Genomic DNA, 13,112 nt, shown 5'->3' with positions numbered 1-13,112 from the left:
CTAACAACACTCTACAAAACACCATATTTGATCACTACCCGGCACATTCTTGTCACACCCTCACCATTAAACGTAATTTTCCCCTCACCATTCTGAGACCTTGGAAATGAGCCCTTATAGAGTAGCACTATGCTTAAAAAGTACAGTGATGGGAAAGCATCGAAAAGGGCATATGGTTTAACCTTGGGATGCTGACGTCGGCTAGAAACCTTTAGAAAGTAGCAGAAAAAAATATTTAATCATGAAAATACAAAAATAATTAAGACGAAAGAAATAATCTATGTTTATATATGAAATTTCTCACCGGATCATCCAAATATAAGAAGTGACATTTCGTTTCTAGAGCTTGTATAAATTTCGCGTTATCTTTAGCTTCATTATAACAAAAAGTGATTTTTTCATCAGTCTCTTTCCACTCTTTCAACAGACAACAGACTCAAATCTTGTTTCTTTTAATGCAGATTTAACCAGAAAGAGGTAGAAGTCGCACGGTGCAAGATTCGGCGAATAAGGTGGGTGGTCTAACACTGGGATGTTGTACTTGGCTAGAAAGAAGCCACGACTTCTCTTTCCACAATTAGGATCATTTTTTACTTATTTTTTCACGGATTTCAGTAAGAACGTGAATTTAAGAATGTGTAATGTGGGTCAACAGTTTCACATTGAGGAACCCAGTGAAGGTATATAAAAAAACAATCATCATTGCTTTAATTTTTGATTTGGTCGTTTTTGCTTTTTTGGCTCTTAGCGAAGTTGAAATCTTCCAGAGCATGGATTAGCTTTTTGTTTCAGTACCGTACGCAAAAACCAAGACTCGTTACACGTTATTACCTTTTCAAGATAAGTTTGAATCATTTTCAATCGCCATCAAAGTGTCAATACAAATTTTTTTGCGAGCTTATTGTTCAAATGTGAGGCTTTTCGCACGATTAAATTTTGATGTAAATTTTCTGCACACATTCTTTGTCAAGTCAATATTTTGCATTCCACTTGTTTCAATAAATTATAAGTTTTGGTTGCAGTTTTTACAAGTTTCGCAACAATCCTTGCGATTTTAACATCAAGCAAATAAAAAACTGCCCCTATACAAACGGAAGCAACGGCTAGGCTGGTTTGTCTACAGACACGGAAGACATCGCATTCGAAAGAGTAGGATTAAGGTTAAACAGATGACTAACTTTTGAAGCATACGTACTTTTTCTTTAGTCTCGTTATTTAATAGAATCAATATCCAAGTACTCTATTCATTAGAATCGAAATCAGGGAGCATTAAAACACATTTGACGAAAGTTGAGTCCACAAACATAAGAATTTTTCAATGATTTGAATAAATTTGTATAAGTTTCATTTATACACATTATTTTTTTCTTTTCACATAAGATAAATTCACAAGTTTTCACACCTTTCGAGGTGTGTCTACCTGTTAATTATTTCTAAGCTTGTTTCACCTATAATTTTACAATTACGTGATTCCGACGAAACCGTTTCGAATAAAATAAGCAATAAATTAAGACCTTGAATTACGACTAAAGTGTATTTTGCTAATAAACTCAACAGAAAAAAAATCGGACACAGCGATGTTTATTTTTGTGTGTAATCTAGTTATTGCTTAGAATTTAGGTTCTAAGTCCATTCAACTAATCCCTTCAGGATTAGTGGACCATCAGATTTGATAATTATGGTCCGGAATAATGGTTCCTTCGAATGTAGATGCAGCCCGAGCTGCTGCCTTGGCAAAACAAGGCCGAATCGTACGATACTTTACAGAGAAACACTTAAAGTAGCAAAGTTTACCATGCACGATGCACTTAGGGGTCACTGATGGCTGGCAGCTGGACTGAAGAGCAATGGGGAACTGTTGACGATCAAAACAGAGTGTGGAGACGATCAGGGAGGTGATTTGCTCAATGTACTTGTCGCGAATCACTTTGAATCGTTTGAATGGAGTTATGGTTTAGAATGGACTTAATTTCAATGTGAAGTGCTCCTAGAGGCTGTGATCTCATTTGCTCTATTTATTTATAACAATTTCATTTTGATGTAGGATACTTCCACTTATCTTAAAAAATGTTACCGAATACTTGGAGCAAGTGGGGATCACAGTTCTAGACTGGCCTACACGATCTCCCGATATGAATCCCATATAGCATTTGTGGGATATTAACTTAAATAAGCTCCAAATTGAAATTTATAAATAATGGGATCCTATGCCAGAGGATTAAATCCAAAATTGGATTTCTTCGATGCCTGCTAGTGTTGGAGGCGTTCGCCGTAGTAGAAGAACATTTTCGGCACATTTTGTGTAAATAACTCATAAAATAATCAAATCTTACCATAATTTGAAAAAATTATACTATCGATTATTAGTATGGGGTTTTTTTGCTGTTGAGCGTACTTCATAACAAAACAAAACGTGTCGTTTCGACATATTTCAATATTTTATTTTAGTTGCACCTCGACTCGTAAGATTTTGTGGAGAAAAATGACCAAAAAATTGGAATTAATGATTTCGTACTAATTTGTATTACGACAAAACCTTTTAGGCGTTGAACAGTGTTTTCATATTTCTTTTGTGGCACGTTTTAAGCCAAATAATGGCATGTTTACATTGTACCACAATCAAACCATGGAATCTACGGAATGGCAATGTCGCCCAGGGAAGTTAAGAAGTATTATCAGCTTAAATGTGCCCGGAGCAAGAAGAGGGCGTTGCGGTTAGACTTTTTGCCTCGTGGGAGCAGAATAAAATCAAAGACGAATTAATAGAGCTTGAAAAAACTCAATCGTCTTGCTCACCAATAATAAAACACGTGATATTTGGAGTGGAAGACATTATTTTGTATCCGTATACGGCCAATCGAACCTAAGACTCGATAACTTAATAATCTACAATCCCTAAAAGGGTCGCGATTCTTCGATATAATGATACCTTAATATTTGTAAATTTTATGCAATAATAAAGTTATCAAAAATTGTATTCAAAATATATTTCTCGTTAACGAAAGCGGTGAATATAACTAACTTACCCGTCTCCGTCTAAAGTGATATGTGTGTTTGCCATAACCCTCAAGACAAGACCGACTGTGGTTTTTTCGTTGCAATCGATGCCCAAAAGACACGATTCTTCGCCTCTCGCACCCATTCTCGAAACGACAACTAAATATCTGGTTCTCGTTGGATGAACACTCTCAAGTTTCACTGCCTGGAACAAAAAAAAAATAATTGACCTAAGTGACCTAAAATCGGGACGATTTATAAAGAAAAACATATCAGAAAAATTCTCTAAATCTAAATAGGAGTATGGCCTTTCAAAAACCAAATATAGTTCGTTAATAAATGTTTGTCAAACCGAAACTTAGTGTCCAAAATTATTGAAACTGTATTGAGAGAATCTCACAAATAATATTTCCCATTCTAAATTGATAAGTGCTGACATCTTCAGGCTGAGATCGGATACTTTCCAGAAAACCATCTTAGACTATAGCGCAAACTTAAAGATTGTCTAATTGTACTATGTGGTTTTGTGGTGGTGATTTACGACGAGGATGGTCTCACAAATTTTGAAAATATATTGATTTTTTTAGCTTTCCCCAGTTATGTTCAATAAGTTCGATACACTTTTTATAATAAGAATCGTCAAAGTCCTCAATCAATAATTATTAATTGCCTACATCACCTTCTTATTGTTGGAAAATCTTTGACCACGGAGCTATTGTTTCCAAGTCTAGGAACAGAAAATAATCAGAGGGGATTAAACTCCAGCGAATAGGGTGCACGAAGTAGCAATTCAAACCTCAATTCATTAATTTTGGTCATTGCAACAACGCATGTCTTGATTAAACAGTCTTTGCCTTCTTTGGAGCCGGTTCTCTCGTTTCTGTCCATCCACGTTCATCCATGGTTGTAGAACGGCTTCAAAATTCGACTTTATCTTTGTGAAGCATTACCAACCTAAGAGAAATTCAACCTAACCTAACCAAACGCTTTTTGTTCCATTGTGAGTAAAATCAGCACCCATCTTACGCACAGCTGCACGTCTGCTAGCTCGCGCACTTTCAGACGACGATCATTCAGTACCGCTTTGTGGATTTTTTTCGACATTTCTAGAATCGTCACTGCGATGCAGATCTTCGCAGATAGATAGAGATACCTCAATTATTATTAGGCACAATAATGCTAAACTTTACATTTACTATTAGGATTTCATAAATAAATTAACATTCCCAACTTGAAGCAGCCACTTCACCCCACTTCACCTGTTTGTAATTTTGTACCTTATCACAAGTTTTGTATATTTAATGATAGTTCAATAAAAAAACTATCTAATTATCATTTTACTTAAAATGAACGTGAGGAGTGGTGGCATCCGAATCCCCAGGGAATTATTTACAACAACCAAACACACATCCTTATCTACGAAGTTGCTGTGGTACAAAAAAGAATCCAGAAATAATGTTTCTTCTATTTGAAAATACCAAAGTCCAAATATACGGAGATGGGAAGGGATTTGAATAACTTCACAACCATTTAAAAGTAACGACAGAGCAAAACATGGAGTACTGACTTGATATAGTCCAGGAATTAGAGCACCTTGAGTTGACAGTGACAAACGAAGATGAAAACAGGGTAGTCGAGGAAACAAAAACTTTTGAAACCCTAGGAGGATCAAAGGATATTTCAGAGCCGCTTTTAAAAGACAGTTATACAACCAACTATGTTGTATGGATAAGCATATAGAAAGGAAAAGTACTAAGAAGGATACTACTGTGTGGACCAGCTGAGATGGGGGATGTGGTCAGACCAAAAAGACTTCGTTGGATGGGACATATAGCCGAAATGGATGAAGATAGTTGCGTGAAAAGATGCTTATTGAAGGGAGAATGAGAGACAAGGAAATGAGAGTGTAAACGGTAAACATCTATAGAAGCATGTAAAGAAAATTTAAGAAGAGTAGGAACAGAGAATTAGCGTGAAGTAGTCATAAACAAAGAGGAATGAAAAAAAGCAGTAGAGCTGTTTTATCCAAACATTATAAATGTGAATGTAAGTTTGTTTGTTACTTTTCACGGAGTTATTAGAAATAACATATTTTTTACGAAATAATAAACGATTATTTGTCAAAAAATCCCAAAATATAGCATTCCAGTAATGAAGTTCCAACTCTGAATACTGTAATACCGTTTCAACGCTCACGTCAATATCCAATCCAATTGACTATAGTTTTCAATTCTTTGGATTTAATTCTTACACCGTTGTTTAAAAAAGTCCTCGAAAGCAAAGGCCCCGTTCAGCAAAGTTACATGAAATAAAAAATCTCAAAAAGTGTTTTGAGAACAGCTGAAACTCCTCTTCAGGTATGAGTTCGTTCAGAAAGACAAACAACGATCGCAGGTGAGAAGAATTCATAATGCAGAAATGCAGACCGCTCGCCGTCGAAATTTCATGCGAAAGGATGTTCGACAATTTTTTTAAAAATAGATAGTAAACCTTTGGGCGTGATTATTTCTCTCAGGGCAAGGGAATTTAATTGTGAATGTGTTGGTCACACTGTTTTACGTCCAACGAAAGTTATAACAACATTTATCGACAAAAACCTTCAATAGCTCACATCTCATAAGTGAAATGGCGTCTCATCTGAATAATGTTGTTTCTTGTTATTGTGTTTTTTGGAATGCGGTAAATTGTTTTAGCTTTATAATACTGTATTGAATACAATTATGGAAAGGAAAAATCGTGATAACTGATTCTCTGTTGTAGATATAGTTAGTTGTATGCCAAGGACTGAAATAATTGCGATGCTTTCAAAGATGAAACTGTTAGAATGTGCTGTTCCAGTGGTAAAGTTTCACTTCCATTACATGATGAATCAGGAAGAACTTTTAAAAACTTGACTGTCAATGCATCTAAATGTTCTTGATTTTAGTCTCTTGTTTGATAGTTTTTAAAAGAAAGATAAATGTTGGCGTTTCGACTTTTCTTTACGTCTTTATCAAAATATTTTTTTGTTTTGAGATACAGAATCGTCTTAAAAAACATTCGTGACGCTTTGATTAAAAAATATAGAAAAAAATTGATTTGTTGGAAAACTGTTTGGTTCCCGTACAAATAACGTTGTTAAAAAAAGGTTTGTATCGACAATTTTCTATAATATGTCTACCGCAAGATCAAGATTACGTGAAGGAACCACAAGAACCAAATTCTAATGACGTTTATGAGAAACAAAGGAAAACTTTGAGGAAATAATACAAAAATTTGCTTAAAAAGTTGAAAAAAAGACGAATCAGAGGAAAAAAGAAAGGAAAAATCATACCAATCAAAAAAGAAATGTTAGAAAATTACACGTGTAAGATGAGGAAGCTCTGGCTTCCAGAACCCACGATGATACGAAAATCTTGTACTAGAGAAATACAAGGTTTTGTAAAACACGGTGACTTTAGTTTTCTTACAGGTAAAAAGCTATAGGATAAAAAAAAAGATATTTTGATAAAGACTTAAAGAAAAGTCGAAACGTCAAAATGTATCTTTCTTTTAAAAACTATCAAAAAAAACTAATTTTAAAACAGAAGAGACCTAAAATCAACAACATTTAGATGCATTAATATATCAAAATATCTGAAAAATAAGAAATTGAAGAAATTGTCTTTATTCACATAATATTCTCTAAATTGAATGAAGAGACATAGTTTTTGGTTAATTTTCTTGTAATATAAAATTTTAATATTTCAACACTGTTCAATTTTTTAATCACCCTGTACAGAATACTGAGAAATAATGTCAACAACCTCGATTATAGACAATTTATTGTGAATTGCAAACGATATTCAATAGGCGCAGCAGCGTTGAGAATCATTAGCATATTTATATGCAAACGTTATAATTTTTTTACATTACAAACAATACGATGAATATTTTTATCTGCCAGTAGTAATTATCTCACTATTATTGTCAGTACTTTCACTATACCACAAAGCTTGTATGGCAAATAGAGTGTTAACTATAAATAGCATTCGATTATTTGATAAGAATCGATCGTAGGGTTATTGAAGTTCGATTTTACCATTCTGTGGTTAATGTTTTTTTCCCTTCGGATTAAATAGAGTATGATCTCAATCTAACAGTTTAAATTTCTTATTTCTTATATCTTTTAATATGTTTATCTTTTAAAAATTATTAAGAAAACTAATTTTGAAACAGAAGCGACCTGCCCATAGAGGAAAGTTCCAAGGGCCTAAGCTTGGCCCAACTTTATAGAACTCTGGGCCAAGCTTGGTCGCCAAGACTGGGCCAAACTTAACTGCCAGGACTGGGCCAAGGTTAAATACCAAACTTATTCATTACATAACTTTTTCTTCTTTATCTTTATTTCATTTCTTCATTTATTTTTAATTCAATATGATTTTTTTGATTTTAAAAATAAGCAAACATTAATTTTTATATCTAATCTTACTCTTACTATAATTAACAACATAAAAATGGTCCAAGTCTGGGTTGTCAACGAATGGTCAAGCCTGGGATATCCAGGGTTGGCCCAAGCTTGGGTAATCATTGGCATAGTCGAAAATGAGTTAAGCTCGGCTTCCCAGGACTGGCCCAAGATTGGCACCTTTGTCAACTCTGGGGTTTCCTGTATGGGTGAAATCAAGAATATTTAGAAACATCTAACAGTTTATTGATATAGTAAGAGCAGTTACTGACTTCTGCAAATTCAAACTAATTAATTGTGTACAATTGTTCATATTAAAATTACTGTATCTTATTTTTCTCTATACATCCGTTATTATGATTTGTTTTATCCTCTATTTGTATTTTCATTCAACCCCCTGTATATTATTTGATTTTTTTATATTCTTCGGTAAATTCTATACATTTACTTATTTTCAACGGAAATATTCAGATTTATTATAAAAATTAACAATCACAAATTGGCTACATCCAAAAAAATAAGTTATATACAGGAGGTTCCATTTAAAATAATAAAGATGCCCACATTCACTTATTATAGAATTTATTCAATTCGACGGTTCCACATCGTATGAAGGAAGTTGGTAACACTAAAAACGTGTTTATTGGAAACATATAAAGGATTTTCATTATATATTAAAGTTAGCATCAGTTTCAATGACCATTCGATGTGTGCCAATCTTGGCAAGTATTGAAGCCTTAATTTCTTTCTCCTCCAAACTTTGCAGATAACAATCTTTGATTTTGTAAAAAGTGTTCAAGAGCATTTAACAACAAGAACTGCTTGTTGCAAATGGCGCTCCTATCCTAGTACCAAAAATCTTTTTTGTTATCTTGAGAAATACCCGGAAGCAAAAACCAATGCTTATAAGAAAATGAGAGATTTAATAGAAAACATTCTTCTGGAATACCCAAATGAAAAAAGATCTTTCTGGTCTGTGACAATCGACAAAGAATTCCATTACTGACTAGACGAGTCGCTATGGCCTTAAAGGACAAAGCGGAATTGTGAAGTGAATTTTTTCGATGATACTAAAGTTCCTACTCAAGTTTTGATATAGACAAATAAAAACAAATATCTATAATTAGATATGGTTTTATTGTTTTTCAAAATATTGTCCATTAAGATCAATATACTTTTGTATGCGTTTGAACCAATTGTCAAAGCATTTTTTCCATTCCGATTGAAGTAACTCCAAAGCATGTCATTCGATGGTACAACCGCTTCTTCAGGTGTAGACCTCGCTATTCATTTTTTATCTGCAGGAATAAGATTAGGTGCCAAAACTGATGTGTGAGAGAATGATTCGATTACCATTCAGAATTGATCTCTCTATGTTGCTCTAACGGTACGATGACGACATGTCCAGTTATCCCGAAAAAACCATTTGCTTCGTGCACGAACAACTTTTGTTGGATTTGGTTCATCTTGAAAGACCCATAGAGTCGATTGTTGTTTAGTTTCGGATCCGTATACATAGATCCATAAGTTTACTGTCGTACACAGTATCAAAAACAAATATTTATCGACAGCTCCCAACTCGATTTTTACCATTTAAAAAAAATCTTCAGAACGACTTACTTTATTATTATCAGATAGTAATAAGCAGAAGAAATTGTAGTGACATCTTCAGCTTGAGGTGAGGAACTTTTCAGACAACCGTCTTAAAGTTCACAGCAAACCAAAACATTTTCAAATTGTGTTATCTCCAAACGAGCTTTGTGATGGTGATTTACGAATTTTCTGGAAGTCTAGGAATGCAGATTTGTTTTATTGGGATACCCGGTTCATATTTATTCAGAGATTATTATAGGTTAGATAACCGATTTTGATTGAAATCAAGACGAAATATCTTGGGGCGAATACGAGGCGGGTTGATAGTTCTTTCAATAAAAACAAAAATCCCACATATAATTTTTGTTTTCTACTCTAATACGCCTACTACATTACACGATACTCGTCCGTTTTCCTTTACAGCATTTTATTAGAATGTATCAAGTAAATCCATTAGAAGTAATTGTCCGTGGAAGCTACCGATTGAAGTGCAAATTTCTTGTAGTTGTCTATAGTACAACGGCACCTGAACTGAACACACATAATTCTGTAAGTAGAAGCTTGATTCGCCTTATAAGGAGGAAGACGCTTAATAATTTACGTTAATACAGAGGCGGCACAATTGTCAAAAATAAAATCAAATGAGAAAATGAAAGCTTTAAACACATATCGTAAATTAATATCTATAACAAAGACATAACAAACAAATTATTTATATTTCCATAATGTTGACGAATATTTTAGTGGCATTTGGTAACGACGACAATCAAACAAAAAATACGAAAATACGAAAAGCAAATATTGAAATATTGAAATATAAAGAAATTGAGAAATAGAGCCTCGATAATCCAAACGTCAATTATCCGAACCGATTTTTGTTACTTTAAATAAAATTATCTTTTTCAGAACGTGTATAACGGAAGCCATCATTATCTCAGAAATTGTTTCGTTACTTGTATTTGGTTCATAAGTGTATGTCTGTCCATTGAAATTGGACCTTGAATCGTATTGGTTCACTTAGAACTATAACATCACTCAATAAATCGTGTAACTGTCATACAGATGGCGTTACCATTGTCAAATCCTTATGACGTTTATGAAGTACCAACTTTCAAAAAACTATGTGTAAAATTTCATGATATTTCGATCAATCAAAAAAAGTGACAGCCATTTAAGTGAAACTACTTTTGTTATTTTCAAAACTATGGACTCAAAGCAATTTCATTTGTTAATCTCTCATTGCTTCTTGATGAAAAGAAAATAACTTCTAAGCTCAGAAATGGCTTTAAAAGTTTTATCCAGACAGATTTTTTATTGGATTGCTGAATTTAAACGTGGTCGTATAGACATCGATTATTTAGATGATTCAGAGCAGTCTATGGCCATATTTACACGTAATAAATCAAATACCGCATTTGTGTTAAAACATGTCAACAAAAATAAAACGCGGCTGACAAAAGGTGAATCAGGTCAGAAATTATCTATCGAATTCGGTGTCGATAAATCAACGATAACAGAAATAAAAAATAATTCTGATTCAATCTTGACAGTGAAGCGCGCAGTACAAATCGTAAAAATATGAAAAAAAAGCGAAAAACGAATTGATGGAAGGTGAGGTTTTTGCCAAAACGGTCTTCTGGCCCATATCGGGGCCCAATTTGTGTGAGACAACACGAAGCTTGGTGGTGACCCAGCCTTTATCGCAAGTTACGGCTGGTTAAAAATTTTTTTATGTAATTGATGATTCATTGGATGTATCAGCTGCCAAAACATATTTGTAGAAAATTTCAATATAATATTGCCAGTGGTTGCGGCAAAATCGTAGAAAATGTGTATAATAATTTTTTCTTCAACGCCTTTTATATTGAATACACATGTCAAAATCGACATTTCTTATGAAACTCCCTCTGTAAAATAATTTCACGTATTATTTCATCAAACCTCGTACATTTTTTTTTCGTATTGCTCCGAATAATTAAGAAGATGTATGTGTTACGTGATCATATGATTGGATAAATGATTAATGTCCATTACAGACTATTACCTGGTATGATGGCTTTTTCAAGAAATGCAGGTACTAATTTCTCCGTAGTTTCCGTTAGTTATTTCCATGTAATTTTCTCTGAATTAATTTATAACAGGAGCGGAATCAGATCGACAACAAAAATTTTATTTGTCATTTCTTATTATTTCCCACATTCAGAACGTTCCAAACAATAAAAGTAAAGTAAACACTTGTTTCATGATCAAATTATTGAGAATAAATTTAAACAATTATTATGCGTCTCAGGAGACAAAAAATGGACTGTCCAAATATAACTTCTGGTATTAAAGTGAGCGTTAGCTGATAAACTAGATAGAATCAATGCGTGTAAATGAGGATTCGATAAATCATAAATAAGAGTACGAATTGCCGATGATGCAGGTTTCCAGTTTCAAGGAGCCCCTTTTTGAGTAACGTATCCACAAGGTTTATCTTTGACTTCATTCATGGTACAATTAACACAAAGATTGTAACCACATTTTCGTTGTTATAGAGCCCGGTGCGTAAATATACAAGCGACAAATATTTAGCCAAAAATACAATTGAAATCTTGAACCATTTGCAAAGTAAATAAAATTAAACTTGAAAAATAAAAAAAATATATATATTCAAAACAGAACAACACTATTGGACTCGAGTATCTAGAGTATTCTATAGGTTGTAGAGTTCGGGAAAGACGTCGCCTGGAATCCGATTTCACAAATTTACTCTTCTCCAAAAGAAGAAGTCTCGGTGATCATAAGCCAGTTCTGTCTATCAAGTAGATCTTTTAAATACTGCTCTAGGTTGGACTATGTTGTAGTATCATCGTCAAATCAGCGTCCTTTCTTCTATGCTCCAAATTGTTTCTGGTAAAATCTAGATTAACTATTGCTGTGTTTGTGCGAGCACTATTCCAAGAACAAACCAATTCAATGCCTTAGATGCTGCGTTAGTTATTTTGGTCTCATTACCAAGCCTGAACATATTCCTCTTAATTTCATAGTTTTATTTTATAACAACATGGGTCTTTGATGTATCTGTGGTGATCTGTTGTGTCTACGGAATTGGGTATTACCCTGCTGGTGTGTAGATCAAGTTGACTTGGGGGTAGGTGACAAGATGCATCCCCGAAAGCTACTTTCTGTCGACTCTTCAATCCCGTGTAGGGATTCTTCTTCTTCTTCCTCTTTCAATCCTGTACGTTTGGCCCTCTTCTTGAATCTTCCTGAGAAGCTGAACTCCAGTTCTCTTATCACCTCTTTGGTGGTCTGCCTACAGGTCTGCGCGTGCTCTAGAATCTTTTTCGTGCCCTGACCCATCTCACCACATCCTGTACGCCTGTAGGTATTCTTTTAAACCTAATTCTATACGTTGATAACAAAAGCGAGGAAATTGGTGGTTGGTTTGTGTTTACTTTTTATGACCTAGGCAATGGTTGACACTAAAGCAAACGGATTACAGTGGTTTTCTTGTTATGGGATGAACTCGAACTAGTTCCCAATCTACTGGGAAGAGATTTTCATTGCATGGTATTCAACGACCATCCAAGTAACTAGAGATATAGAAGAAGTTATCAACGTAATAAACATTTCCAAAGAGTTATTGGCTTGGTCTAAGCAAAATCAGTCGAATTTCTACGTCAACTTGTAACTGTAGATGACACTCACTAAATGGAAAAATTTGGCGTTTGAAAATTACTAATCAACTTTCAACAAGCAATAATTCTGTTTGTATCGGGTCTAAAGAGCTAAATAAGTCGAAACGTTAATATTTTTTATCAACAATAAACGGATAAACTAATAATTCGACAAACTATTATTAATCAGAATTACAATTGGCCGTATATTTATGAACCCGCGATCTTATATAAGACATAAAGGATTTAAGTATCCTTCATAAAATAAAACCTTGGCATTAAATAGAGAACGGATATTTTACATAAATTCATGTTTTTGTTCTTTATTATCTGAAACTACAATTTTCAATAATACAGGGTGTTCCGGGACTTGCTGTGGCATAAAAAACATTTATAGGGTTTTGAACTTATATCAGAACTTATATCTACACTAC

General features: G+C 33.9%; 1 protein-coding gene across 3 annotated transcripts in view; it reads right to left on the bottom strand.

Annotated features, from left to right (window-relative positions):
- The window catches only part of LOC130452394 (protein phosphatase Slingshot), a 109,490-nt gene that overhangs the window by 28,310 nt on the left and 68,068 nt on the right, over positions 1 to 13,112 (bottom strand). For all 3 annotated transcript variants that reach the window (XM_056791646.1, XM_056791645.1, XM_056791647.1), the window contains one exon: positions 3,027 to 3,202. In XM_056791646.1, the coding sequence (XP_056647624.1) occupies positions 3,027 to 3,202 (176 nt within the window). The remainder of the gene's footprint in view (positions 1 to 3,026; positions 3,203 to 13,112) is intronic.

The sequence above is a fragment of the Diorhabda sublineata genome, chromosome 1 (assembly GCF_026230105.1).
Source record: "Diorhabda sublineata isolate icDioSubl1.1 chromosome 1, icDioSubl1.1, whole genome shotgun sequence".
In the NCBI taxonomy this organism is placed as follows: Eukaryota; Metazoa; Arthropoda; class Insecta; order Coleoptera; family Chrysomelidae; genus Diorhabda; species Diorhabda sublineata.
This window is presented reverse-complemented; position numbering and strand designations above follow the sequence as displayed.